The sequence below is a fragment of the Tenrec ecaudatus genome, chromosome 6, assembly GCF_050624435.1.
Source record: "Tenrec ecaudatus isolate mTenEca1 chromosome 6, mTenEca1.hap1, whole genome shotgun sequence".
NCBI classification, from domain to species: Eukaryota; Metazoa; Chordata; class Mammalia; order Afrosoricida; family Tenrecidae; genus Tenrec; species Tenrec ecaudatus.
Window position 1 is genome coordinate 40,396,691 of NC_134535.1, and position 27,835 is coordinate 40,424,525.

The following is a 27,835-nucleotide window of genomic DNA, read 5'->3' on the forward strand; positions in this document are numbered from 1 at the left end:
TAAAGAGGCGCATTAGTAATGGAGATATTAAGAAAATCTTTGCTGACAAAATTAAAAAACAAATTTATGATTTAAAAGAATCTTACTATTTATGCCACCAACTTTCCACAGACACTATCCCATTCCTAAATGCTAGTCCCTAACTTTTCTATACTATGGTAACCTTCCCCATTGCAAGGGGAAGGTTTGTTGTATTTTACTGAATCTGAAACACCTAAGTTATAAAATTTAGTATTATTCACCCCTACAGTTCCATTTGCATCTGAATGAAAGATACATCTATAAAGTGAACAATAACACTAACGAGGAATACAAGCCCTATAGAACCGATACGTGACCAAAAGTGCAATATTTTTACAGGATTAAAGCTCCCAGATAGAAAGGGATAGGGAAGAAGGACAAATGAAAACAATAAACAGGAGGAAATGGAAAGAATGCTATTGTTTTATGTAGCCTGCGATAAATGTTACAATTCAAACTGTGTACAGAAAACCAGCCTTTTCTGTACATGTCCAGTCAAATCACAGTAAAACATTAAAGAGTCAGGACTGATTTTATTTTATACCATTAAGAAAGAATTGACTTTCTGTAAGACTTATTCAGTTAGGAGAGGTGCTAAAAGCTGGAAAAAATATGGGTCTATGAACCAAAGAAACATAGTATTCTTAAGAATGAATGATTCTGATTTAAAATGGTTTATTATTTGGGATATCTAACATCGAATATCTAGAGAATTACTCATATCCCTATGCTTTGGACATGTAGCTAAGGTTACTATGCAAACATCTGGTCATCACAAGTAATGCAAAGAACAAATTAGTTTCGCTTATCTTCTGGCAACATAATAGTCAAGTACATAACAGTAAAACAGCTTAATTACAGATATAAAAAAGTCAGTGATAACATACTTTCGTTCTAAAAAATACTTTACCTTCAAGGCTGACATAAATAACGTATACTCAGATTCCCAATCCCAATTTCTATGGAGTGTTTTTAAGGCATGAGTGAATATCATCACAGACAGACAAGCCCAGGATAGCTTTTTAAACACACTGTGCAAGAGAAAAGAGCAAAGCAAGATGACATTGTCTGTATCGCTTAAAGAATTTCACTTTTAGAACAGAAGTAATAAATATGATAAAGTTCTCACAGTACATCTGAATTTACTCTAATGAGCATCAATGATCTAATAAGCTTAAAAAATTAAGTATTATGCACTATTATCTTCAAATGAATTATCTTCAGTCTTTTGAACTTTAAACATGTAGAATTACTCTATATATTGCAATAATTGCGTTTCAAGTTTCAATGACAAACAATTGATAAAATCAGTTTTACTGTAATATTTAATGTTTGTTATTATTTATAAGTTGACTGTTCTAATTTGAATCCATAATTATATTGTTGTAATTACAAAGACTGACACAAAATAACCTATTGTCATTGAGTTGATTGATTCCTCAATGGTTTCCACGACTGAAAATGTTCCAAGAGCAGAGAGCGTCGTCTTCCTTTCACCAAGGAGCTGGTGTTGTTTGAACCACCAACGTGCGGTGACCAACCGCTGTGAAAGGAGGGCTCACAAGCTGCACTGCTAACCACGTCAGCAGTTGCCGAGGGAGCAAAATGAGGCTTTCTAGTCCAAGTCACAGTCTCAGAAACTCATGGGGACAGTTCGACTCTGTCCTATAGGGTCGCTATGAGTTTCACTGACTAGATGGCAGTGAAAAGTTAAAAAAAAAAAAAAAGAAAGAAAAGCAAGTTAAATTTAAATTGTTCCACAATTGTGCATCAATGAATACTTCAAACTAATGCTTGGTTTCAATATGCTAAACGTTACCCTCCCACTTACTCTCTGTTCAGTGTTGCTGGTAGGTGCAATCAAATCAGTTCTAACACACAACGAGTTTAAGTACAACAGAATACTGTTGGGCCCTGCACCATCCTCACAATTGTTCTTATGCTTGAGCTCATCCTGGCAGGCATGGGCTCCAGCCACCTCCTTGAAGACATTCCTCTCCTCTGCCGTCCCTTCACTTGAAAAGCATCATGCCTTTCTCTAGGAACTGGTCTATCACGACATGATGTCTAAAGTAGGCAAGGCAAAGTTTTGCAATCCTTGCCTCCATGGAGAGCTCTGGCCTTATTTTTCCAATACAGACGGTTTTTCCTTGGAGCAAGTCCATGCTACTTTCAATATTTTCTCCAGCACAATTCAAATGCATCAATATTTGTAAGGTCTTCCTTATTTAAGGTCCATGTGCATAATGCGATGGAGAATACTATGGTTTGGGTCACGCACATCTTACTCCTCAAAGTAATACTATCCTTGCTCTTAAATATTCTAAAGAGGGCTTGCGCAGCAGGTCTACCTAACACATCTTTTGGCATTAACTATTGCTTCCCTGAGCACTGCTTATGGATCCAAGCAAGACGCAGGCCTTAACAACTTCAATCTTTTCTCCATTTATCATGAAGTTTCCTATTAGTCTAGTTTTGAGAATGGTCTTCTGCCTTATATTGGGTTGTAATCTATACTGAAATCTTTCATCTTTTTCAGCCTTAGGTTCTCCTCGCTTTCAACCAGCAGGGCTGTATCATTTGCACATTGTCAAGCCATCCTCCCATCCTGAATCCAGTCTTCTTCCTAAGCTAGCATGGTGAAAGGATAAGCACCTGATGCACACCTTTCTGGATTTTAAACCATGCAGTGCTCCTTTGCTCTAGTCTCATAAAGGCTGCTTGATCCATGTTCCTCAAAAGCACAATGACGTGTTCTGGAATTCCCATTCTTCTCAAGGCTACCCATAGTTTGTTATTATACACACAGCCAAACGCATTGGCACAGTCAATAAAATACAAGCAAACCCCGTTTTGGTATTCTCTAATTTGGGCCAAGATCCATTTGGCATCAGCAATGACATCAGTTTCATGTCCTTTTCTGAATCCGGTCTGAACCTCTGGCAGCTCCCTGTCAATGGACTGTTGCAACCCTTGTTGAATGGTTGTCAGCAAAATCTTACTTGCATGTGCTATTGCTCGATAATTTGAGCATTTGGTTGGGTCACCTTTTTTGGAATGGATATAAATATATATCTCTTCCAGTCAATTAGCCCAGTAAAGCTGTCTTCAAATTTGTTAGCATAGATGACAACGCCGCCCGTGCTTTTATCAGCTTGTTGAGCCATTTCAATCGGTGTTCCATCAATTCTTAGACCCTTGTTTTTGGCTAATGCTTTCAGTGCAGCTTGAATTTACTTCAGCACCAATGGTTCTTGCTCATATGCAACCTCCTGAATTTGTTCTGTAAATATAATTAAATATGCCTGGGAAACCCAAAAAATATAGGGGGTTTCAAACCATTTGTAAAATTCTAAGATTGTTTAATTCCATTTTCCCACAAACTTTTTAAAGCCACATGGGATTGCCAACCAGGTGCATTTTATAGACTCAATCTTACCCTGGCTGTAGGTGTGTTTTAAAATATTTTTTCTTTAACAATACATTAGCAACGTATTTCATAATTTATGAGCATTGAATATTCAATCAAATATTACCTAAAATTTAAAAGTATTGCATATTTTTGACTCCCAGCTAAATGACAAAATCTAGAATGATGAAATATTAAATCAGTGGTTCTGTACTTAAAACTTTCAACATGAAAGATTACCATAAAATTATATCACAGCCACCCCCCTCTGGATACACAGAAAAACACAATGTCAAACATTCTCTTCTTTACAAGAAGACTATATAGCATAGCGGTGCTCAACCTGTGGGTCACCATATCTTTGGAGGTGGAAAGATCCTTTCACAGGAGTCGCCCAATTCATAACAGTAGCAAAATTATAGTTATAAAGTAGCAATGAAAATAATTTTATGGTTGGGGGGGTCAACACACATGAGTAACGGTATTAAAGGGTCACGGCAAGTTAAGTTAAATTTGGGACAAATTTGCTCTTACAAATAATTTTTTTTCCAATTGGCTATGTTTCATAAATAACAAGACACCTCTATCAGCCAGGCTTTTTATTAGACGCTTCATCAAATGTAAAGTTTTTCTTAAAACTATTATCAGACTATCTTGACATCTTGAAAAAATTTTATATAATAAAAGCAGATGGTAGTAAAATTAACTCTTTGTAAAACAGATGTAAACTACTTGTACAGCTTTATGCTGTTTGGTATTCAATCTCTCACCTTTAAAAAGATGGTTGTACTTCACTAATTTCTATGATCTAGTATTAACATTCATAGTTTGTGCTTGTTTGCTATAGCACAATGCTATAGCACAATTAAATCAATTTCATTACAGATCCCCTTAAATGGAGTAAGAGAACATTATACACAGGGCGCATGGGCATTAAAACTTAAAACCAAGCTCAGTGCCATCAAGTCAATGCTGACTCGTGACGACCTTACAGGGCAGGGTAAAACTGTCCCTGTGGGTTTCTGAGACTAACTCTTTCCTGGAGTAGAAAGCCCCATCACTTTCCCTCAGTGAGAGTGGTGGTTTCAAACTGCTGAGCTTGGAGTTTGCAGGCCAACATATAACTACTAGTTAGTTAGTCTTGTTGACTTTCGGTTATCTAATCTGAAAAATAGTTATAAGATATGTGAAGATTAAGATAATTTTAAAAGCCTATCAAGGTGTCTGCCACATTGCCAAATCCAAAACTAATCCATTGCACTGTGCTAATTCTGACATGATAAAGCAAAACTCCAAACTCACTAACATCAAGTAATTTCTGATTCCAAGTAATTTCTGATTCAACGTGACCCGACAGGACAGGGTGGAACTGTTCTTGTAGGTTCCCAAGACTCTAAAGTCTATGTAGGAGTAGAAAGTTCCCGTTTCTCCAGTGGAGCAGCTGGTGGTTAATGGTTGGCAACACAATGTGTTACTTATTACATTACCAGGGTTGCTTCTGACATGGTTGACACTCAAAAAAGGTAGCAATTATAATTGGGTATATGGGTATGAAAAGGGGGTAGTAGATGGAAGCAGACATCTACAAAGAATGTGGAATGTGAAGTGTGGTCAGGAAAAAACTGCAAAAGGTTAATATTTAAGGAGCACATATGGCAAAAAGAATGAGACTGAGCAGAAGGGAATAGATGTGAAAAAGAACTAGAAGATGGAATTTTTACAGATGCCAAGAGAATACATTTTAAATAAAAGCAATTAATGGACTTAGCTAATGAGACGCACTTTGTGACATATATCAGTGAAATAAAATATGGAGAAATCAAAATTCAGAGGGTTGAGAAAGAAGAGTTATGTCTTTCAAGTTACAAATATGAAGTTAATGCCAATACATTAATATTACTTAACCATGAACATTAAGCTTGATTTGCGATTTAGTGCTTCGGCATACCTATACACTGAGACCTATCATTACGGTCTGCATCCATAAACATAGTTACCTATTAATTTAAGGCAACTAGGATACAATTACCATGAAAATAAGGCTGCAGCAAGATGTGGTGGACTGCTATGTACACTGTATATAGTATTGACTTGAAAATAGTTCAGAATTTTAAAAAAGTAAAAATTAGTTTTATATATAAACTCAATTACCGCTCACTTAAGTTAAAGAAGAGTACTTTATAGCCCATTGTATATGAAAGAGGTAATGCCAAATATGGTTTTAGGCTTAAAAATATTCTTGCTTTCATTTCAGTTTGCCTAATTCAAAGTTTGCTATATCTCAAACTGCAAAATACAATTATAAATAAGGACTGGAACATACAAAGAACAGCATAACTTGGAGCTTCCATAATATGAAGTGCAGAAAAGAGAGGAGCATCAGATGAAAAAACTATAAATAATGACTGATAAAATGACACTAAGTAGAAAGAGTAAGAGGATACAGCATATTTAAACCTACAGCAACTATGCATTAAGTGGACTAACATTTTAATTCACCTTTTGTTTGATATTTTCTGCCATCCATGAGCCACTAAAATACAGAACCCCATGCTAGGAACATATAGTACTCGTTCAGCAACAACAAATCCAACGGGGAAAAAAAGGTTTGATGCAGGAATAAATGGTAGTGCCATCAAACAAAGTGCCTAGAAAGAAAAATAGGACAGTACATTAAAAACAAAAAACCCAGAAAACATACAGACACTCAGACCCAAATTTCTGGTTACATTTCCTGGGTATTTAATTTGAATAACATATTGTGTCCCATTTTAAATGACATTACAAAGATTACTACTTTAAACATAAATAAAGCATAAGATGGAAATAAGAATCACCAGGACATTTAAAAAAACAAGGTAGTGTTTTTTCTGAATGCTAGAGCTTTAATGCTAGAGGATTAAAAAAATAGAGATTCCATTTGAAAAGCCATATTAGCTCTGATTGACTAGTTTTCTGAGAGAACTATAATATGTTTGCATAGTAAGTATAAAAGCTCTAATAATAATGGTAAATATTTATACCTTTAAGCAAGGCTTAGCTAACACAAATTTATCCACTTAAATAAAATAGAATTTTTTCACAAATACATCTCAGATATCAATAATTTTTTCCATAACTAGTTTATGTGTACATAGTAAAAATAATTGCCAGGGGAAGCTATTAAATGATTTTCCAACAGATGACAAACACAAAAATTGATAAAACAGCTAATTTTTATAACTGTAATATATAACCATATTTGATATTCATAAAAAACAGAATATGGTGCAGTTCACATAAGAGAACGTCTGCACCAATTTACTACTTTGAATAATATTTTGATGAGTCACATATCACCTAATTGAGGCTTTTTAGTATATGTATAAACAAAACCACCCCCTTAAGTCAACAGTTTGTTATTCTGAGAACTTATAATATCCTAATACTCTGCACTGAAACAAAATGTCACAACTGCCCATAGTGCTTGGCATGAAGGAGACGGACCGGCATGTTTACCATGTTATCAAGGGCCTTAAAAAGGCAGTACAAAATGATCTGTAGAAGGAAATAATTCTGATCGTTATTAGGACATTCACTTCTTTAAATATCTGATTCTATACTAGTTGTGATGATTGTTCTAGCTGAGGCTCTTCTAATGGCCTGTAAGGGAAAGTTTTCTGTTTACCTTGAATACACTTTCCCTCTGAATTAGATATACATTAAAAAGAATTCACTCCTCATAAATGTTTTATTATTTTTGATGTTAGTGAGGTAATACTAAATCTGAGAAAAAGCACAGTATATCTATTTATGTCTGAATATTAGTGTTTCTTAAAATCAAAAGCATAAAATTTGGGGATATAATCTACTTTTAATTTCTTACAAATGCTTGATAAAAATAAACTAGCTATGACACAGATAAAGATTAAATATTGTTCTTCATATTTTAAATTTTAATTTATGGCTACCCTAAGCCAATCTTATTTAAAGAATTTCAAATATTCAATTCTTCAAAGATGAATTATAGATTGATGAATATATAGAAGATAAAATAGTCTCTCCAGAAAAATCTAATGCTCCTGGTATAAAAATGTCTTTAATGATTTACTATGAAATTCTCACATTTCCTCTATTAAAACATGCCAACTTAACGAAGGAACTATGACTTAACTTAGAGTTTCTTTCTCCTAGTAATATCAACTATCTTTAAAAAGAAAGCCGACAGTGGAAAGATCAAATGATTTGGAGACAAATTCTATTTCTTGCTTCCTGTATTACAAAAGCTAAGCTCCTTAAACTCCCCAGACTCAATTTCTTTATTAATAAAAACTATTTACATCACAGTGCTTAAGTACATGTGACATCTTTTATGGTGTTTACCACAAGACAAATACCTTTTGGTAGGTATTCCTTGGGACTACTTACCCTTCTCAGAAAACTTTACAATACACTGTCATAAAAGACAGCACAATTAGGACTGTGCTTAATGCAGTTATGCTCAAGGCCACAATTATTCTTTATTATGTAAGTAAAATAATCCATAATCTACACAAACCCATTTATTTCCTGACAAGAGTCGCTATCAGACCCAGATTTTATTATGTAAAACTATTATTCTAATGTCAAGACTTTAAATCCCTCTATCCAGTTTTTTAAAAAATTATTAATTGGGAATTAATACATATATCATATCATTCCATATTTCAATCATGTTAAGAAGAATTGTACAATTGCTATTCCAACCAGTTTCCATTCTTTTTCCTCGACTCCTTGATGTCTCCCTTTTACCCCACTTTTTAAAATCCTTTTTTACAGAACTCCGCCTAGGGGAGGATATAATCCACCATTTCTCTATTCCCTTTCTATCCTGCAATGAAAGTTTCAAGGAGGTATTTTTCAGAAAAGCAACAATAACAAAGAGGTTTTTCAAACAACCACGTGTCTCCTGATTATCAGAAGAGCCACCTCAGGGAGTAATTAAAATCCTGTAACCGAGAGCAGAAGAACCGTACACAACTTCCAGCTGTGTGTCTTCACGTGACACTTGGTGTCAGGAAACGAAAAGTACATCGCATTTCTCAGAAAACATATCACTTACTGGGTGAAGGTAAGAAATGCTAAGAAAGCATCCCAAAAGGGATGCTTCACAATTTCAACCTTCCTACCATATTCGTAATCAGTGTTTACATTCTCGAAATACATAGATGTCAAGTGATGCCTGTAAATTAAATTTTGGTATGTAATTTTAGGACAACCTTAAATAAATTGAGATGGTGCTGAACAAAGACAGTTTCTAAAAGATGACTTTAATGAGTTAAAGGCTGTCTCTTTCTTAATTGAATTTTTATCAGCTGAAAAGTTAAGACCGTTTCTTACCATTAAAACAGTTTTAGAAGAATCACCAGGGTAAAGTAGACTGAATACTCCCAAAACTCCCAAAAGACAGAAGAAAGAAAATGTGGCAAGATTTCGAATATCTAGAAATGACTCTATAAGTGGTATTGTTCCCATCGTCCAATCACAACACAGCTCTGAAGGATTTAACAGAAGCCAAGCATTCACAGGGAGGAGGTAGTTAAAAGTTAGCTGCCTTGTAGGAGTGGGGCTCACGGCAGCTGGGTTGTCAAACCTGTATAAAGAAGGGGAAACAGTTCTTTAAAATAAAACTTTTAAACCAGAAAACCAATATATAACATACTGAAATAAAATCTGAACATTTATAAAAACAGTATTTTAGATGTAATTTCATCAAACACATTATAAATTTTTTGAATGGATATTTCAAACTGTCTAATCTTTATGCAATGACTAGCTGAGGAGTAATGCGTATTTATTAAAAACAGGTTATCTATTTATTTAGTTTATAATTGGAACAATGTAGACACACAATACTGAAGTGTTTTCATTAAATTATAGCCTGATTAAGATGACAAAAAGCTTATAAGGTATAATATTGCATGTGCTGCTTGGCTGTTCTTGAGAACACTCACTACAAGACATTTTTTATAATTAACTGCTAATAAGTTATGTTTCCTGTAAATACTGTTCTTATCTCAGTGATAGGGAAAGCCATATCACTTATGAACTTTCTCCCTCTTTGGCCACCAGAAAACTGAAAAGCAAAATTTTAATAGTACAGAAGGCTCATGTATGAATTCAGAAATTGATCACTAACCCTTTGCTCCATACACACATACATTACTTAAAATGTAGTATTTTGAGGGAGCAAAAAAAAAAAAAAGTAACATGTTCTACACACACCACAATAATTTACAACTTCTGGTACAAAGTTAATACAAAGAAAATATTAAATGTTATAACCTTCAGTAACTCAAAGACTGAAGATATAAAATATGTTTTATTTAGAAGGAAGAATAAAAGCTACATGACAGGATTTAGAAAAACAACAAAAACCTTTCAAATCACCTATGAACACATTGATAATACAAAACAAATAAATTCATGTCTATAAACCATATTCCCTAACTGTAGAAATGAATCAAAATTATCTAATAGAAATAATAAAATAAAAAAGAATGAGCTTAAAGGGTGATATATACAATCATGAGCCACATAATGTCCGATCAGGAAATGTTTGATTGCAGGTTATGTTCATGGGCCAGGAAGTCTATAACCTCAAAGCTTAGATACTGCTTCTCGGTTCTGTCTCCTGGTTTCTTTGTCTGGCCTCACAGTGGCATGGCCTCCCCCATTTCAGGTAGGGATTTCAAACGTGCTCTACTGGTGGCTCTTCTGTCTTCATGGTCCTGGGAATTCTCTGTTCCAGATTCTGAGAGAGCTCATTCTTGTACTCAAGGGAGTGGCAACTAAAACTGACCCATCCCTTCTACTAATGTTTCATGCTCTATTTGCATGGTTCTACTCCACCATGTGGTGGCAATGAAGAACAGATACATAAAAGAGTCATATGAAAATTTTTCACTTCACATTAACCTTATCTAGCAATTTGAACTTCAGAACCAATATGGATTCACTGTGGATCTGTACGTCAGCAGCCCAACTTACATCCCACTATGAGAGCTCAAGAGGCTTAATAAACACTTGAGTATCTACCACAGTCCTACAGAGTTTAAAGGCAAGATATGACAACATAACTGTTTCTAAGTAATTTAAATGCATGCCATAACAAAAAATTTAACAATAAGTACTTAAAGGAATATACAATGCTAAAATCCATATGTAGCAGCCAACACTACACATAAGGAATAGAAAGCAGAAAAATATAATTTAACACGAGGAAAAAAAACTATTCAATCTAAACTGACTAAATAACAGAAGACAGAATTAGCAGACGAGAATACTAAAGTTGCTAGAAAACTAGATTCAGTATGCTCAGGAAAATAAAAACTGAATATATTATGAAGACATGGAAGATACGAAAATATCTGCATTGACCAAATTTGGAGATGAAAATATCTGAGATATAAAGGAATTAGATGGGATTAAGGACATATTAGCTATTGCATAAAAAATAAATAAATTTGAAGGCCAAGTAAAATACACTATCTAAAATGAGAAAGAAAGAAAAAAACAACTAGAGGGAAAATTGAATACAGCTTAAGCCAGGCAACTTCAGGAGAGCTCTTGAAAAGTCAAACTCATTGCCTCAAGCAGATTGACTGGCAGAAACACAATAGGGCAGAGCAATCTGCTCCTGGGTGGCTTCCTGCACTGTTAACCCTTAGAGGAGCAGGAAGCTTCATTTTCCTCCAGAGGAAGAGCAAGTGGGTTTATGAGCTTGAGGTTAGCAGGCCAACTCATAAACACTATGCTACCCCGGCTCCTCGAGAGGGTTTATAAATGCTTAACTGGAATACCTGTAGACGAAAAGGTACTAGAAAAAAATAGTTTAAAAAGTCACAGGTGAAAATTTCCAAACTTTATGTAAAGTATCAACCTATGAATTATATGAAGTATAATGATTCCAATGCAAGGGACAGGGAAACACAACATGAGCACGAATTCCTTAAGAGTAGAGACAGAGCATATTCTAATAAAGTCAGTTACTATCACCATTAGCCCTCACGGGATATATTGTAATTCTGCATTTCATACATCTGTGGCTATAGTCCCATTTTGGAGGGCATGATCTGCCAATGAACAAGATCAGGATGAGATGAAGACCTGGCTTTAGTAAGATTATCTTGGTCACTGTTACTTGTAATGGATGAGAGAGAACAATCTGCTACAGGTAGAGGAGAAAAGCTGCTTCTGGAATGGCTAGGGGAAAAGTGTGGTTGATTAACAGGAGGTCAATAACTACTGGAAACATCCTGCCAGAGGCTCCAGATCAACTATACATATGATACAATGCAGAAGTGGAGAACTGATCATTGTATTTGAGCATCATTAAAAAGTAACCAAACCACATTTTCTGCGAGTCTGGGAAGATGGTTGAAGACACTGACAAGATCCACCTGTGAGTAACTCTGACTAGAATTCCCTGCATTACCATCCTATTGTATATAAAATGAGCTCTCTGAGAAGGAGGAGTGGAATTTCATCACCAGCAAGAGCTAGGAGTAGAGTGCGCACTCGTGAGCCAGCATCTGGCTGACCCTTGCCTGGCCTTCGTATTCTGAACAGTGCCCACACCATGTGAAACATTCCTGCAAACTTCGAGTTGCCGTGGGACACTGCAGCATTTCAGAGCTCAAAAGTGTGAGGGAATATACTCAAGGGACCAGTGGGGTAAAAATGGAGCCAAGTAGCATCATAGAAGAGTTGGATAGTTGGGGCATCACCAAACCCAAATTCCTCGGGACTAGTCTAGTATTAATTTGTATAAAAGGGACTCTAACCACAGAAGGCATAAAAAATGCATGGAAAAAAAGGATGAGATTTCTTACAGAAAACAATGCAAGCCAGAAGGCAGCAGGCTATGACTTGGTTTATACCCTTGACTGAGGTCAGGACTTAATTTTCACTTTAATCCTGTCCATTAGCTTAGTAGAGAACTCCCTCCAAAATGAGAATATAGGCACAGGCAGATTCCAGGTTTACAATATCTTAGATGGGGAATGATGGCTAGAAAGGCTATACTTGACTACTAGTTAGAAAAGATGCTGTTATGGACCAATGACTACATTCTTACTGTTTGCAGTGTATGACTTGTGTTTGTCTGTTAATTTCCCTAACGTTGTTAGGTGCCATTCAATCTGTTCCCACCCACTGAGCTCCTATGCACAATCCGACAAAACACTGCTTGGTCCGTTACCATCCTCACAATTATTCCTATGCTTGAGCCCACTGCTGCAGTCACTCTGTCAGCCCATCCAGTTGCGGGCCTTCTCTCTTGCTGGCCCTCTACTTTACCGAGCATGACATCCAGCTCTAGAGACTACTAGTCCAAAGTATACAACTCGATGTCTTGACATCTTAAGGTGACCAGATTAAAACATTGGTAAAGCAGGACACCATTGATAAAACTCATATCCTGGCGAAATAGCCACCTGGCAGCCGAAAACCATACACCCTAGCTTGTCGTGCATTCTTTCCAAAAATCGGGACTTTTTAAAAACGCCACGTGACACAGAAAAATTTGTTAAAAATCAGGACTGTCCGGCCCAAAGTGGGACGTCTGGTCACCGTAGACATCCTTGCCTGTAAGCAGCACTCTGGGGTACTTCCTTCAAGCCAGTTGTGTCTGTCTTTTTAGCAGTCCATGGCACTTTCGTCGTTCTTCTCCAGCACCACAATTCACACACATCAGGTTTCCTTCCTCAAGGGAAAGCGCACATTCATCCTCAAAGTAACACCTCAGCATTTCAATACTCTAAAGAGGTCTTCTATAGCAATTTTCCAAATGCAACACATTCTTTTGATCTCTTGACTGCTAGTTATATGAGAACTGGCCAAGGAGCCAAGTAAGAAAACCTCATGGACAACTTCATTTTTATCTGAATTTTCTTATGTTACCTATTGGCCCAGTTGTGAAGCTTATGGCTTTTCTGACATTGAAATGTAAGCATCTAAAGACTGCAATCCCTAAATTTTAGTTTAAGTTCCCTAGTAAGCCCCAATAACGGGGAATTCCTGTGAGTTCGGTGTGACCACTGCAATCAGTGACCAAATCCAGCAGATACGTGGAATATTGTGCAAGGAATGACTGATGCCAGAGCAGAGGTTGGACGGCTGAGCCATGTGTGACCTCTGCCAGGGGGCAAAAGACCTTGGGTTGGTGAGGACTTCAGTTCTTTCTCCCTTGTGTAGCCAGATTGTCCTCTTCCATGACTTTTTACATAACAACCAGTAAGAAGCATATTTTAGAAAAAAATTCCCATTAACAGAATTGTTATGGCACATACATATAATGGAGCATTACTCAGTAAAGAGAGAAATAAAGTCCTAATAAATTTTATAAATATGAGAGCCTAAAAACACTGGTGGAAAAATTGAATTTTTCAATGACCTCTCAGAAGCCCCCTCATACAATATAGATGAGCTTTGATGACCTTATGATGAATGAAATAACCTCACTTATGTGAAATACCTAGACTAGGCAAAGATATGATAATGCAGACCAAAATTTTATTACTGGTTACTAGTGAAGGAAGGGAGGGAAAAAACGAGGGTCACTGTTCATAAAACAGTAACTTTCTGTTTATGGTGATGAAAAATTTAGCAACGATTATTGGTAATGGTTGTACATGACTTATATACCTGATATGATTAAAATTGAATAAGTGAAAAAATTTTAATTGGAAAATGTGCTTTATATACATATACTTACAAAGATTTTTTAAAAGTCTGAAAAGAGTATGAAGAATATTCTCATCCACCCAAAAAAGTGGAACGAAAAATATTTTGCTATTAGATGGGATAGAATGACACTGAGTAGATTAAAGGCAATTAAAAAACAAATAAAAGCATATACAGGATTGTTAAAACGGTAAGCTGATTCCAGGAACCAAAGTGGAAGGCAAATTTTGAGAATGAGGAGGGCAACGAATGCATAAGGGTGCTTTACTCAAATGATGTATGTATGGATTGTGATAAGTTGTATGCGCCCCAATAAAATGATTTATTAAAAAAATTTGTTAAAACGGAATTGTTTAATGGATGGTTAATGTAGAACTAATTTACTTTACGAAAAGACACAAGTACCGTAAGTTGTAAATAAAAGAATGAAAACAGACATGCCATATAACACTAACAAAAGGTGGCCTGAGTGGCTGGCTATGCTATATGCATTTTAAGTAAATTTTGGAGTATAGTTGTACCAGGGATAGAGAAGCTCATTTCAAAATGATATGGAGGTCAACTGACCACGATGTAATAATCCTGCTGTTTGTACATTAGCAACAACTTCAAAACATGTGAAGAAAGTGTTGATATAACTGCGAGGAGAAATGAAAAAAATGTATAATTACAGTCAAAGGTTTCAGCACTCCTCTTTCAGTAATTATGGAAATAAGAAGACAAACATCACTAATAAAAAGGAAGATATAATTCCGTCAACCAATTTGCAGGTTGTTGTCTCAACTGTAGTGAGTTTCATGGTTTTACACATATGCCAAACATATTAATTTGTATATTTAAATATAGGCAATTTTTATGTTAATTGTTCTCCAAATTAAAAAGTCCTTTTAAAAACTAAATTTAAATTAAAAATTCTATAGAGCATTTACAGTCCCTTAAAATCTAAAGTATGAAAACATAAAAAGAAATCTGAATTTCTTACCTAGTGAATACCGGCAGCTGGGATTGAATAACCTGGACTCTAATCACCACAAGTAACAGTGTACTAAACATCAGAACAATGAGTTTTATTAGTGTCTGCATCATAGAAAAGGGGATGCCAGTCTTTCCACGGAGAAAGTGTCTAGCAGTAGAACATAATACTGGTAGAGTATACTAGAAAAGAAAGAACAAGTTTTACACAATGAATAACAAGGTATTACCACATTGTCAAATTACCATTCACTCACTGCCACCTGACTCAGTGACCCTCCCCACAGGACAGGGCAGAACTGGCCCTGCGGGTTTCCGAGACTGTAGAGCTTTAAGGGAGCAGAAAACTTTTTCTTTCTCCTGCTGAGCAGCCGGGAGGGAGCAGCCCAATGTATGACCGCTTTGTCACTTAGTAAGCTTTGTCACATTATAATCCTTTTCAAATATATGTATCTCTAACTTTGATTACATCGTTCATTTTTTTGAAGAATTTACTTTAGTAACTGTTTTTGTTAATTTAAAGATCTAAACAAAATGTTTGCTTTTAAGAAAAAGGTGAAAAGCAAAATTATAGTTCAGGTGGTTTGGTAGAAGCTTTTAGTTACCTAGGCAACGTGGACAGCTAGCCTTCATGCCTGGTACTGCTAGGCCTCCCTAGGACTTACGCTGCATCAAGCCGCCAATGCTCTGTGAACAATGCTATGAGGTTTTAATGTAGTTTACATGCTAACTGGTAAGATTTAAAAGGTTATCTTTTGGATCTCTGAGTGTTTAAGAGCTTTGCACACATAAATTGAGCAAATGAGTCTACATTTTATGCCATTTTGATTTACAAAAGGTTTCATATGAATGCTATACTTTCGGATAGCAGTGGAAATCTATACATAATTTGATACATGACTATAATTATAAATCAATATAGTAGAAGTTGTGGAACTTGTAATCAATTAAAATAGCAAACATTTTTTTCCAATAATGCATGTAGTATTTTGAACTTTTCTAAATTGGCTAAAAATTCCATTATTGAAACTTTAGAAGCAGTGATGAAAAATTAATGTCTATTAAATAAAACAAAATAAGTTACAGTAGGTATGAGACAAAGCATGCTTTGTTATATAGAAATGTTTGATATGACTTTTTAATGAATTGATAGCTATAAGTAGATTAGGTAATCTGAAGATATGATTAAAAATAAGTATAATCTGAGTCCATTAGAATAAACCAAGATAGGAACCAAAAATAAATATTTCTTCTTACCCCCTGGGCAATAAAAACTTCATACACACAGCAAATTCCTACCACCGTGATTCCTTGTTCTTTACACAATGTTGCAACAGCCACTAAAAATACAGTCAATATAATTGGAGCCCACACTGCAATTTAAGAACAAAAACAAACAAAACTTCACACAAAAATTTCATACTAGTACAAAAGGTCATGAAAAATCTTATAAATTGTGACTCAATATCTCTGTGTTATAACTAATTAACCAACCTTATAATTTAAGTTTATTTTAATTTTGCAAATAAATTTTGCTTTACATACTCAATGCAAAGTAAAACATTAAGATGTATAATATGAACTGAAAACCTTTTTTGGGGGTGGGGGTGGAGGACGGTTGACTTATCTAACCAAATATGAACTTTTAATGAAAAACAATTGGAAAACAGAAAATTTTAATTCTGAGTCATAATAACTAAGCTGCCAAAGCAAAAATGGTAAATTATTGTATAGATCAGTTACTTTGTTTATTATATCTGTAATTTATTTGATACATGAATTTTAAAACTACCAGTCATAGCCTATTATTCTTACGGAAACATTGTTACAATAAGAAAATCTGCATTATTCTGAAAAAAAAAATTACAGAATACTCACAAGTGCTATTTAAAGGGATAACAAGCTCTATCAACTTTAAGTAAATGTCTATTATTTAGTAATATTTTGATTAAAGAGCGATTAACTTTGAGAATAATTACCAACCTGCTTTGTGACTTCTAGCAACTTTTCTAAGATTCTGTTTTCTTATAGAAAAAAAGACCTATAGTTTAAAAAAATATATGGCACTATGATTAAACATATAGCCAAAGAAAAACTGACACAACTGACTTGAGCAATACAAGTATAAATAATAACATAAATTATGAATCTAATTGGTTTTCTTCTGGTATGGGTTTAATACAGAAACTGATCTATTTATAAAATGTTTGAATTTTAAAAAACATGACAGATTAAAGTTATGGAAAGCAAAAACACTCAGCAAAATGCACTGTTGGAAATACTAAGTATGAAATAATTCTGTCCTTAAAAAAATCATATTCTTGGGCTGAAACTATCAGGCTTAGTACAACAGATAATTATCAAAGTCTGTGCTACTGGCTTTTAATTACTTTCACCTCTTCAAAATCACATGATAAACATAGAGTAGGCCCTGATTTTTCCTTGAAAGTCACAGGCAGGCAATAATTCTAGGCGAATATGTGGCTTTTCTGACACAATGTCATAAAAACTAGGTAAAAAGTGCAACCATTTTAAATGAGTGGCACAAATCTAGTAATATATAAAACAAAAGGAGAATTTTGAAATAGGTAGACCAAGAATTTAAGAACTATAAAAATAAGGGAGCTATTGATAAAGTGAGATAATAACACCAAAAGAATGATAAAAATGGCCAGTCCCATCCAGGACCCCCATGTGGATTAAGCTGCTGGAGAATGCCCTCTGACCACTGGTGTGTACAGCCTTGCTATCAAACAATGGATTAACGCAGACAGAGTGGGTTAACATTTAAGACCTTCTCATTTGTTCTTCCGTTTGACCCATTCTAAATTTGTTCTAGTTATTTCCTGCTTTCTTTTGGACTGAGGTTTCTCTGAGTTTCGTTTTTTTATTGTTGCTGTTGTGTGAGAGAGAGATGTTAAAATGGTTTTCTTTAAAGACATGCAGGATAGGTAAATCTATAGAGATAGTAAATAGATTAATTGGTTCTTAGGGTTGTGACAGGGAGAGTTGGGGGAACTGGGGACCTAATTATAAAGAGCACAAATAAAAATACTGTTCTAAAATGGATTTTACTTACGATAGCACAACTCGTTAACATGCTTAAACCAATGAAAATGTAGGGTATATGAATCATGCCAATAAAACTTAAAATTAAATAAATCTGAAGACTCAAAGAACAAAGTAAAAATTAGCAACATAAAATAACAGCACAGCAGCTCATTTTAGTTGAGGTGCATGGTGGTGCCCCAGATAGGCAGGGCGGGCTGCTAAGCAGAAGGTCAGCCATTTGACCCATCACTGGCTCTCTGAGAAAGACAGGACAGTGTGGTTCTGTGAAGACGCACGGCCTGAGGAACTCTAGGAAGGCAGTTCTATTCTTTCCTAGACAGTTGCTTTGAGCCAGAGTCGACTAAGGGAAACAGGGTTGGTTTTGGTTTACTGTAGCTCAGTTTGAAGGGAGAGGGAAGGTTTCGCCGAGAGGGAACTAGAAACCGGCATGACATTTGAGCTGAGCCTGAGTCACTTAGACATTTATAGTAAGACAAATATGTGAAGACCAACAGGTAGAAAAGTGACGATAGAGGAAGTAGCGAGAATGATGGTGGAAAGAACAGCCAAGTCTATATAATTGTAGTGAAGTGGTGAGATATGATGGGTTAAGCAGGAGATAAGTTTAGCTAGAGTTAGGCAGGGCTTGACTGTGGAAGGTTTTAAAGAGAATGATTATATTTGAATCATTCGTATTTTATTTAGGATTATAATGGAGGAGGTTGGTGTTATGTGCCACAGACTAATTCCAAATGATAGTCAGCGTACATGACAGAGTAGAACCTCTAGGGTTTCCTGCACTATTATCTTTATGAAAGTAGATGGTCACCCTTACAGTAGTGGCAGGGAGGAGATGAGCTAGTCAGGGTGCGATCTAGCAATGATGAAAAGTACAATTTTCTTCTAGTTCTTAAATGTTTCCTCCTCCCCCACTATCATGATCCCAATTCTACCTTACAAATCTGGCTAGACCAGAGGATGCACACTGGTACAGATAGGAACTGGAAACACAGGGAATCCGAGGTGGATGTTCCCTTTAGGACCAGTAGTAAGAAGGGTGATACCGGGAGGGTGGAAAGAGGTTGGGGAGGAAAGGGGGAACCGATTACAAGGATCTACATATAACATGCTCCCTGGGGGACAGTCAACCGAAATGTGGGTGAAGGGAGACGTTGGGCAGTGTAAGATATGACAAAATAATGATATATTATCAAGGGTTCATGAAGGAGGGGGGTGGGGAGGGAGGGGGATAAGGAAGGGAGGGGGTAAAATGAGGAGCTGATGTCAGGGGCTTACATGGAGAGTAAATATTATGAAAATGACGAAGGCAATGAATGTACAAATGTGCTTTACATAATTGATATATGTATGGATTGTGATAAGAGTTGTATGAGCACCTAATAAAAAGATTAAAAAAGGAAGAGTAGATGGCCAAGTCTTATCTTCTGTGAAGACAAGTGAGTTCACTTCATAGTCCTTTTGTTGAGTAGTTCACTAAGCCACCATGTTTCCTATTTTATTGTGGTTCCTATTTTACTGTGGTTCCAGGTCTCCAATTCTAGATTAAATGCAGAACTGTCTCTCATTGCACAAAGGATACTAGGGAAAACAGGTCTACTAGCTAGATAATTCATCTAACCCTCACAATGTCTCTTCGATGTAGGTAGCAACTATTACTACTATCTACAAATAAAAAAAATACTATTGGGGGCTCTTACATCTCTTATGACAATCCACACATTCATCCAGTGTGTCAAGCACATTTATACATATGCTGCCAACATCATTTTCAAAGCATTCTCTTCCCACTTGAGCCCCTGATATCAGCTCCCTATTTCTTCCCCTTCCTTCCCCTACCCGCCCTCCCTCATGAAACCTTGATAAGTTATAGATTATTATTTTCATATCTTACATCATCCTTTGTTGTCCCTCACCCACGTTTCCATTTTCCTCCCCCTGGGAGGGTGGTTCTAGTTTGATCAGTGTGATTGTCACTCCCTTTCTCCCCTACTATTTACATTTAAGAACAGAAAAACAACAATGACATCAACAAAAGCTGGGGTTGGGAGAGCTAAGTAACTTGCCTAAGGCCATAGAGGTAGTAAGTGGTGGAGGTGGAATCTGAAACCATCTCTATCTAAATCACTAGGTTACCATTAATCTACACAGCAACAAGGGACAAACCCAGTCACATTAAAAAATCTAGGTGGCATCAAGCTTTTTAGTTCAGGCTAAATAATTTACTATAACCATTTACTAGAGTTAAACTTTAATATCAAAATACAATAGATTAAAGCGATTAAGTGAAGCCTCTTACATGCCAGTGTGTTCTCACACGAACACTGGCATCTTTAAGGAGATAGCATATAAAGTGTTGTCCTGAGTAGGATATATGGTAGGGTTCAACAAATAGTTGAACTATGATCCACACATAAGACAAAGATATACTCCAGTAGGATTCTAGCCTTGCCTAGACAGGGTAATTCACAATTCACCAGGTGGTACTTACAAAAAGGCTACAGAAGATTGCCATTATATCATTTATAGGTAATAACAGATGGAACTTGGGAATGTGATTCAAAACTCCTATATTCTACGATAATTAGGTTTTTAAAATTAGGACATAGAGGCTCTAATAAAGATAATACTAAAATAAAACCTAAGTGTAATTTTAAAAGGTAAACAATGTATTTCTAAGTATTATACAAGCTAAAATACACTCCAAGTAAAGCATATAATGTTTAAGCACAAAGGATTAATAAAAATTACCTCATTAAGTGTTATAGATTTTGAAACTGTCAAATGTTAGACATTTACCTATGGAATTATTGGGTCCTTTTGACTTGGTGTATGACAGAAATGCAGCCAGAAAAAAGATAGATGACAAAAGTTCCGCTCTTCCTACAACACCTGTCACCTAGAAGAAAGAAGTGGGAGTGGGGCTCAGATGAATGAAGAGTTTCTAGAAAGTGTCACATAATATGTTAAGTAAAAATTAAATTATCTTTACTTTTCAGATACTTATTTCTATTTCTTAAGACATTCATTGAGTGCCCTCATGTGGTGAATTTATGTATCACCCATAATGACCTATTAGAGTTCATACTTCATTTATTACTTAATTTGAAAGAGCTATAAACAAAGTGGGATTACATAAAACACATAATGAGGCTCTGTGTACCAATAATTCACCTTCCCAATGTAACATATGATACTTTAGTATAATTATCTACCATAGTTCTTGCAATATAATTATTCTTATAATACAAAATATCATTAACACAGATGTATCATAGGTATTGCTGAAAATTATAAATCAGTGAACTAAGGCTTAAAAAGATAATAAACAAACAAAAAAAAAGATAATAAACTTTAAATACTCTTTTCTGAAATTGGGGGTTGGGTGCGGTGGTGGTCTATTATCAATATGTTAGTCCTAATTCTTGCTGAATGAGCTTGGTCAAATTATCTTACCTTTACAAATTTCTGTCTTCTCCTGGGTACAATGAAGAGACAGAGCTAGTTTATTTCAAAGGTCCTTTGAAATTCTAAAGTTTTGTATGTAAAATCTTCAAATTTTTTTCCTTATAAAGATTTGGGACTCAAAAAATCTACAACAACCTATCATTCTCTATACATATGGGAACATGTCTGGGTAACTAGAAACCAAAGGTACAAGACAGTGGGTGGGGAGAGAACACAGCCTCCCTCAACTAACACACACACACACACACACACACACACACACACACACACACACACACACACACACTCCCACTAGAAAACAAAGTGTAAACAGAGAGACTTTCACTTACAAATGAACATTTCTAACTGAGGGACTAAACAAACAAAGTGTTCTTGATTTTTATGTTGGAGTCAGTTTTAGAGTTTTGGGGTTATTAAGGAAAAAGGGTTAAAAGTTGGGCTGTGCACTGTAAGGTGAGTGGTTCGAAGCCCCCTGCTTGCCTGAGAGAGAGGAGACTATCTGCCTCTGCACAGATTTACAATCTCAGAAACCTACGAAACAGCTTGAAGCTGCTGTAGGGTTGATCTGAGCGGGAAATGACAGAACAGCGTGAGTTCAGGAAAACACAGTTTTAATATGCTTGCTGGGTGGGGGCTAATGAACACATTGGTAATAGGAGAAATATTCTGATTTAGAAGTTCAGGTTAATACTCAATATGGAACTACTGTCATTTGTTAAGATGTCTGCTGGCAATTCCATAGATTTTGATTTATTTCCATGCCTACTTGAATCAGCCTTATTGATGGCTACTATTGTCCTATGGAACAAAACACAGTGAAAGGATGATAATAACCCGTCAAGTTTGCATTGATGAAGATTAGCAAAATATGTGTATTCACTTACATTTTACATTATTAAAGTTAAGAGCATCGGTCTTACCATCTTGATGTAATGTTTAAACACAAAAATTATTTTAAAGCTAAAAAAAGAAAAAAATGCACTAGAAATTTCAACTTATTGTACTAATTTAAAGAGTTTTCAAATAAAATCATGGTTAATTTTTTTCTTCTTAAAAACATACAGCCCTGGTGGACAGTGGGTTACATGCTGGGCAGTTAACCACAAGTTCAAATACATTGGCCGCTTTGAAAGAGAAAGATGCGATTATCTACTCCTGTAAGATTAACAGCCTCAGAACGGAAAAGGGTAGCTCTAGGCAGCTCTATATAGTCACAGTGAATCAGAACTGATTACATGGTAGTAGGGTTAAGTTTTGTAAAACAAAACAAAAAAGAGAACCAACCCATCATTGCTGATTCTGATTCATGCAAATAGTGAAGGCAAGATTAGAACTGCCCCACGTAGTTTCCAAGACTATAAACTTTAGTTTCAATCCACTGACCTCTTAATAAACAGATGAGCACTTAACCTATGTGCCACCAGGGATCCTTTTGCAAAACAATAGAAACAAAACAAAGATTTCATATACTTACAGCTTCTGTATGTACTGGATGCACTGCAAAAAGTAAAGATGCAATCATGCTACTCCTGTTGTCCAGAAAAAGTTTGCAAACTTTAAGAAATATCACAGTGACAAAAGCATGAAAAATAAGATTCAGGAGATGATACGACACTGGCTTCAGTTCACTAAATAGGTAATTTAAGCGAAATGTCAATACTGTTAAGGGACGGTAAGACTTGTGGCTTCTCTCCTAAAAGGAAATAAATAACAAAAAGTTGCTGATTAATTTAATACCTAATCTCTTCAGGGTATAGAAAATGATGATTGCTTTTCCGATAGAAGGTATATGTATTACCATATGAATAAGAAATGACAATAGAAAAATGATAGGCTTCAAGAATAACACAAAAGACAGCTTATAACCTCTTGTTTCTTATTTCCTCAGTCTCAAAACAAATTTCCTTCCTGATAATACAATGGTCAGAGTTAACAAAAGAAAAAGGCCATTTGATTATTAACTTGTCTTCAGAAATACAGAAATAAAAATAAACATTAGAAGCGTTGGTGACACTGATCTAGTTGAAGCACAGGATTATCTTCTTTATCTATTACCAATAAATAAGTTTTTAGATAACTTTGGGGCAAATGTTCCAAAGAAAATTTTTGAACGCAATGCTTATTAGGACAGTTCTAAGAATGATGGCTCTAGGCTAAAACCAGTTGCTATCAAGTCTCCACATGAGTCAGGGAATAACTATAATAGCACTATCAAACGGCTGACTTATTTTGTTTTAGAAAGACCAGATCTCCAGAGCCTTCTTTTGGGGTGTTATAAAAGTATTTTTAACATGTATAAACCTGGATACATTAGACACCAGACCTCACATATTACATAGAAAGTAATACAGGAGCAAAAATCTGCCTGGTGTGTTTTGTGGTAATAAGTCAATTTAATGTGAAGTACTAAATTTCTTGGTAGGTTAGTTTATCAGAAAATGTTTCACCAAAAATATAATCAAACTATTGACACAATGGATGTATGTATGGATTGTGGTAAGAATTGTACGAGCCCTCAATAAAATGATTATAAAAACAGAATAATGCCACCAGGCCGTGAGGATGATATTCCTGACTAGAGTAGCCAGTCCACAGAGGACAACATGGCTGGCCACACTGAGACATGATGCCCCCTAGTGACCAAGGGTGATACAGGGGACAGCACCTGAGACGCAGTGTGGGAATTGCACCTGAACTGATCCCCCACATCGAGGCAAAGCACTGGGGGAGTGCAGCGGAACAGCAAGGGAATGGAGTGGCAAGGTCCCCAGGAAATGCTGAAAAGTGGACTTTGGGGCCAGGGCGTGGTGCCCCAACAGACTGGACTGGAAAACACTCCTAAGGGCCAACAAATGATCCTTGAACTAACTACAAGCTTTTCTTTCTTGATATGTTTTGTTTTGTTCTTTGTCAGTGGTTTGTTGTTGTTGTTTTGTTGTCTGGTTGTACACTGTTGCTTTGTTTTCCTCTGTCTTGTTTTCGTGCATGTTAGTGTCTCCACAGGTCTGTCTGAATAGGACAGGCTGGATGAACTATCTGGAGGAAAAACAACGGGACCGACAGTTCCGGGGGGACTTGGGGTGGGGGGGTCAGGGGGGTAAGGAAGTGGTGTTAACAAACACAGGGAAAAGGGAAAAACATGGGACCCAAAATGGTAGAGAGGGGGGAGTGGCAAGCCTGGTGGGGAATGATCAAGGGTAAGGTTGCTTAGAGAAGAGGTATACTCTAGCCCAGGTGGCGACGAAGCATGGTAGTAGGGCGGGAGGAAAGTCAAGGGAGATGGAGGAAAGAGCTAGGAGTCAAGGGGCATTTATGGAGGTCTAGACAAATACATGTACATGCAAATATATATAGGAGGATGGGGAAATAGATCTATGTGTCTATATTTATAGGTTTAGTATTAAGGTGGCGGAAGGACCTTGGGCCTCTACTCAAGCACTCCCTCAATGCATGAATACTTTCTTTTATTAAATTGGCACTCTATGATGCTCACCTTCCCGACACAACTGCTGAAGCCAAAGCGGGTGAACATGTAAATATGGTGAAGAAAGCTGATGGTGCCCGGCTATCAAAAGAGATAGTGTCTGGGGTCTTAAAGGCTTGAAAATAAACAAGGGGCCATCTAGCTCAGAAGCAACAAAGCCCACATGGAAGAAGCACACCAGCCTATGCGAACACGAGGTGCCAAAGGGACCAGGCATAAGGCATCATTCAAATACATATACATATATACATACACACACATACCATAGTGAATGAAGGGGGAAGTCCAGAGTGGAGACCCAAAGCCCATTTGTCGGCCACTGGAGATTCCCTCATAGAATTTAGGAGAGGAGATGGGTCAGTCAGGGTGCGATGTAGTACCAATGAAGAACACAGCTTTCCCCCAGATCCTGGATGCTTCCTCCCCCCCAACTACCATGATCCGAATTCTACCTTGCAGGACCGGATAGGGAAGAGGCTGTACAGTGGTACATATGAGGGCTGGAGGCACAGGGAATCCAGGGTGGATGATACCTTCAGGACCAAGGGTGTGAGGGGCCATACTGGGAGAGTAGAGGGTGAGTTGGTTGGAAAGGGGGAACCGATTACAAGGATCCACATGTGACCTCCTCCCTGGGAGACAGACAGCAGAGAAAGGGGGGAAGGGAGACTTCGGATAGGGCAAGATATGACAAAATAACAATCTACAAATTATCAAGGGCTCATGAGGGACGGGGGAGCGGGGAGGGAGGGGAAAAAAAAAGAGGACCTGATGCAGAGGGCTTAAGTGTAGAGCAAATGCTTTGAGAGTGATTAGGGCAAAGAATGTATGGATATGCTTTATCCAATTGATGTATGTATATATGTGGATTGTGATAAGAGTTGTATGAGCCCCTAATAAAATGTTAAAAAAAAGAGAGAGAAAAAAAGAATTGTAGGAGCCCCCAATAAAATGATTAAAAAAGAAAAAAAGGAATAATGCATATAGTTAAAACATAATGTAAAATATCATTTTGGTTATTTTTATAGTTTTGCATAAGGATGTCCACACTCAGATGCCTTGCTCTACTACCACGTAGCATAGTTTGCTATAAATCGCTGATACCAAAATATAGACATAACATTTAATGCTTCCCATCAGATGCATTAAACCCAAATGAAATTCACTGCCCTTGAACAGATTACAATGCAAACTAATCTGGTACAGGATTTCCAAATTTACCAATCTTTATGGGAGTAGATAGCCTTCTCTTATTCCTGGTGGGTTTGAACAGCTGACTTTGCGGTTAGAAGCCCAAAGCACAGTCAACAAGACTACCAGGTTTCCTATCAGAATGCGATAAGGGCATAAAAGCAAACAATCCTAATTTGGGGGTTACAATTTCTCAATTTCTGCTTATGATGAATATGCACAGCACGGTATATTATCTACTTATAATGTTCTTTTCTGCTTGACAAATTCCTGTGCATATTTCAAATTTCAGTTCATATTAAGACTGGACATTTACTATTTTGTGTTTAAGAATCATCTATTTTATTTTCAATTTGCCATTTTAACTATTTTTAAGTAGGTATTTCAGTAGCATTAATCTATTCAGTGTTATACGTTAACCACTATCTACTTCCAGTAACTCAAACAGAAACTCTGTATTCATTAAGTTGTAACTACTCTCTTGCAATTACCCAACCTGTCACTGCCCACTCTCTCTTGGAAAATCAGAATACTCCTTTGAAACCAGTACTGTGAGACTTTGTCTCATGTATTTGGGCATGTTATCAAGAGACCAGTGACTTGAAAAGGACATCAAGCCTGAGGTAGGTCTTAAACGAGATGGACACACTAGCTACAACAATGGGCTGAAACATAAGAACTGAGGGTGGCACAGGACTGGGCAGTGTTTTGTTCTCTTATAAGCAGGGTTGCTACGAGGGAGGGGTGATTCCACTGCATCCAACATGATCACCATCGTGTAGTCCCCATTTCTCGAATGCCTGCTACTTCTAATTTACTTAGTTTCTATGCATTTACCTTCTCTAGATATTTCATATTAACAATTCATGTTTGTTCTTAATATTTTCCAGGTTCATCACCTTATTTCATATCTGAACTTGATTCTGTTTTATAATATCCCATTTGTATATAAATGTATTGTTAATCCATCCATTTTTTCCATAAAGACACTAGGCTGTTTCTACCGTTTGGGCATTTTGAATAATGCTTGAATGACCCCTGGTGCACACATTACCTGTTGAACCCTTTTCAATATTTTTGGCTATATGTCAAAGAATGGAATATGGTGGACCATATGGATTTTCTGTTCGAATCTTTGAAGAAACGCCTGCATTTTCCTGCAGGTAAAAATCTAATTGTCCTAGGAATAATTGGTGGTGTCTGTTCATTCTTCCAATGATTAGATTTGGCACCTTTGTCAAAATCAGTTGAAAACATAAATTCAAGAGTTTATTTCCATCTTGCTAATTTTATTCCATTCATTTACACATCTATCCTTGCACATACGAGCCTTACAATTTCGTTCCTCTTCAAGATTGTTTTGGCTGTCAGAGACCATTTACACGTTTCGAAAAGAAATCCTGGTGGCATAGTGGATTGGGCAACTAACCACAAGGTAAGCAGTTTTAAAACACCAATCTCTCCAGGAGAAAGATGAGGTGTTACTATGAAAAAAATGAAAGCATCTACAACATGAC

At 36.4% G+C, this 27,835-nt stretch overlaps 1 protein-coding gene across 6 annotated transcripts in view; it reads right to left on the reverse strand.

The window, feature by feature from the left end:
• The window catches only part of TMTC3 (transmembrane O-mannosyltransferase targeting cadherins 3), a 66,550-nt gene that overhangs the window by 21,372 nt on the left and 17,343 nt on the right, over positions 1–27,835 (reverse strand). For all 6 annotated transcript variants that reach the window (XM_075551201.1, XM_075551200.1, XM_075551202.1 and 3 more), the window contains 7 exons: positions 23,118–23,336; positions 20,975–21,074; positions 16,364–16,479; positions 15,117–15,289; positions 8,789–9,041; positions 5,930–6,078; positions 932–1,052 (listed from right to left, as the gene is read on the reverse strand). In XM_075551201.1, the coding sequence (XP_075407316.1) occupies positions 932–1,052; positions 5,930–6,078; positions 8,789–9,041; positions 15,117–15,289; positions 16,364–16,479; positions 20,975–21,074; positions 23,118–23,336 (1,131 nt within the window). The remainder of the gene's footprint in view (positions 1–931; positions 1,053–5,929; positions 6,079–8,788; positions 9,042–15,116; positions 15,290–16,363; positions 16,480–20,974; positions 21,075–23,117; positions 23,337–27,835) is intronic.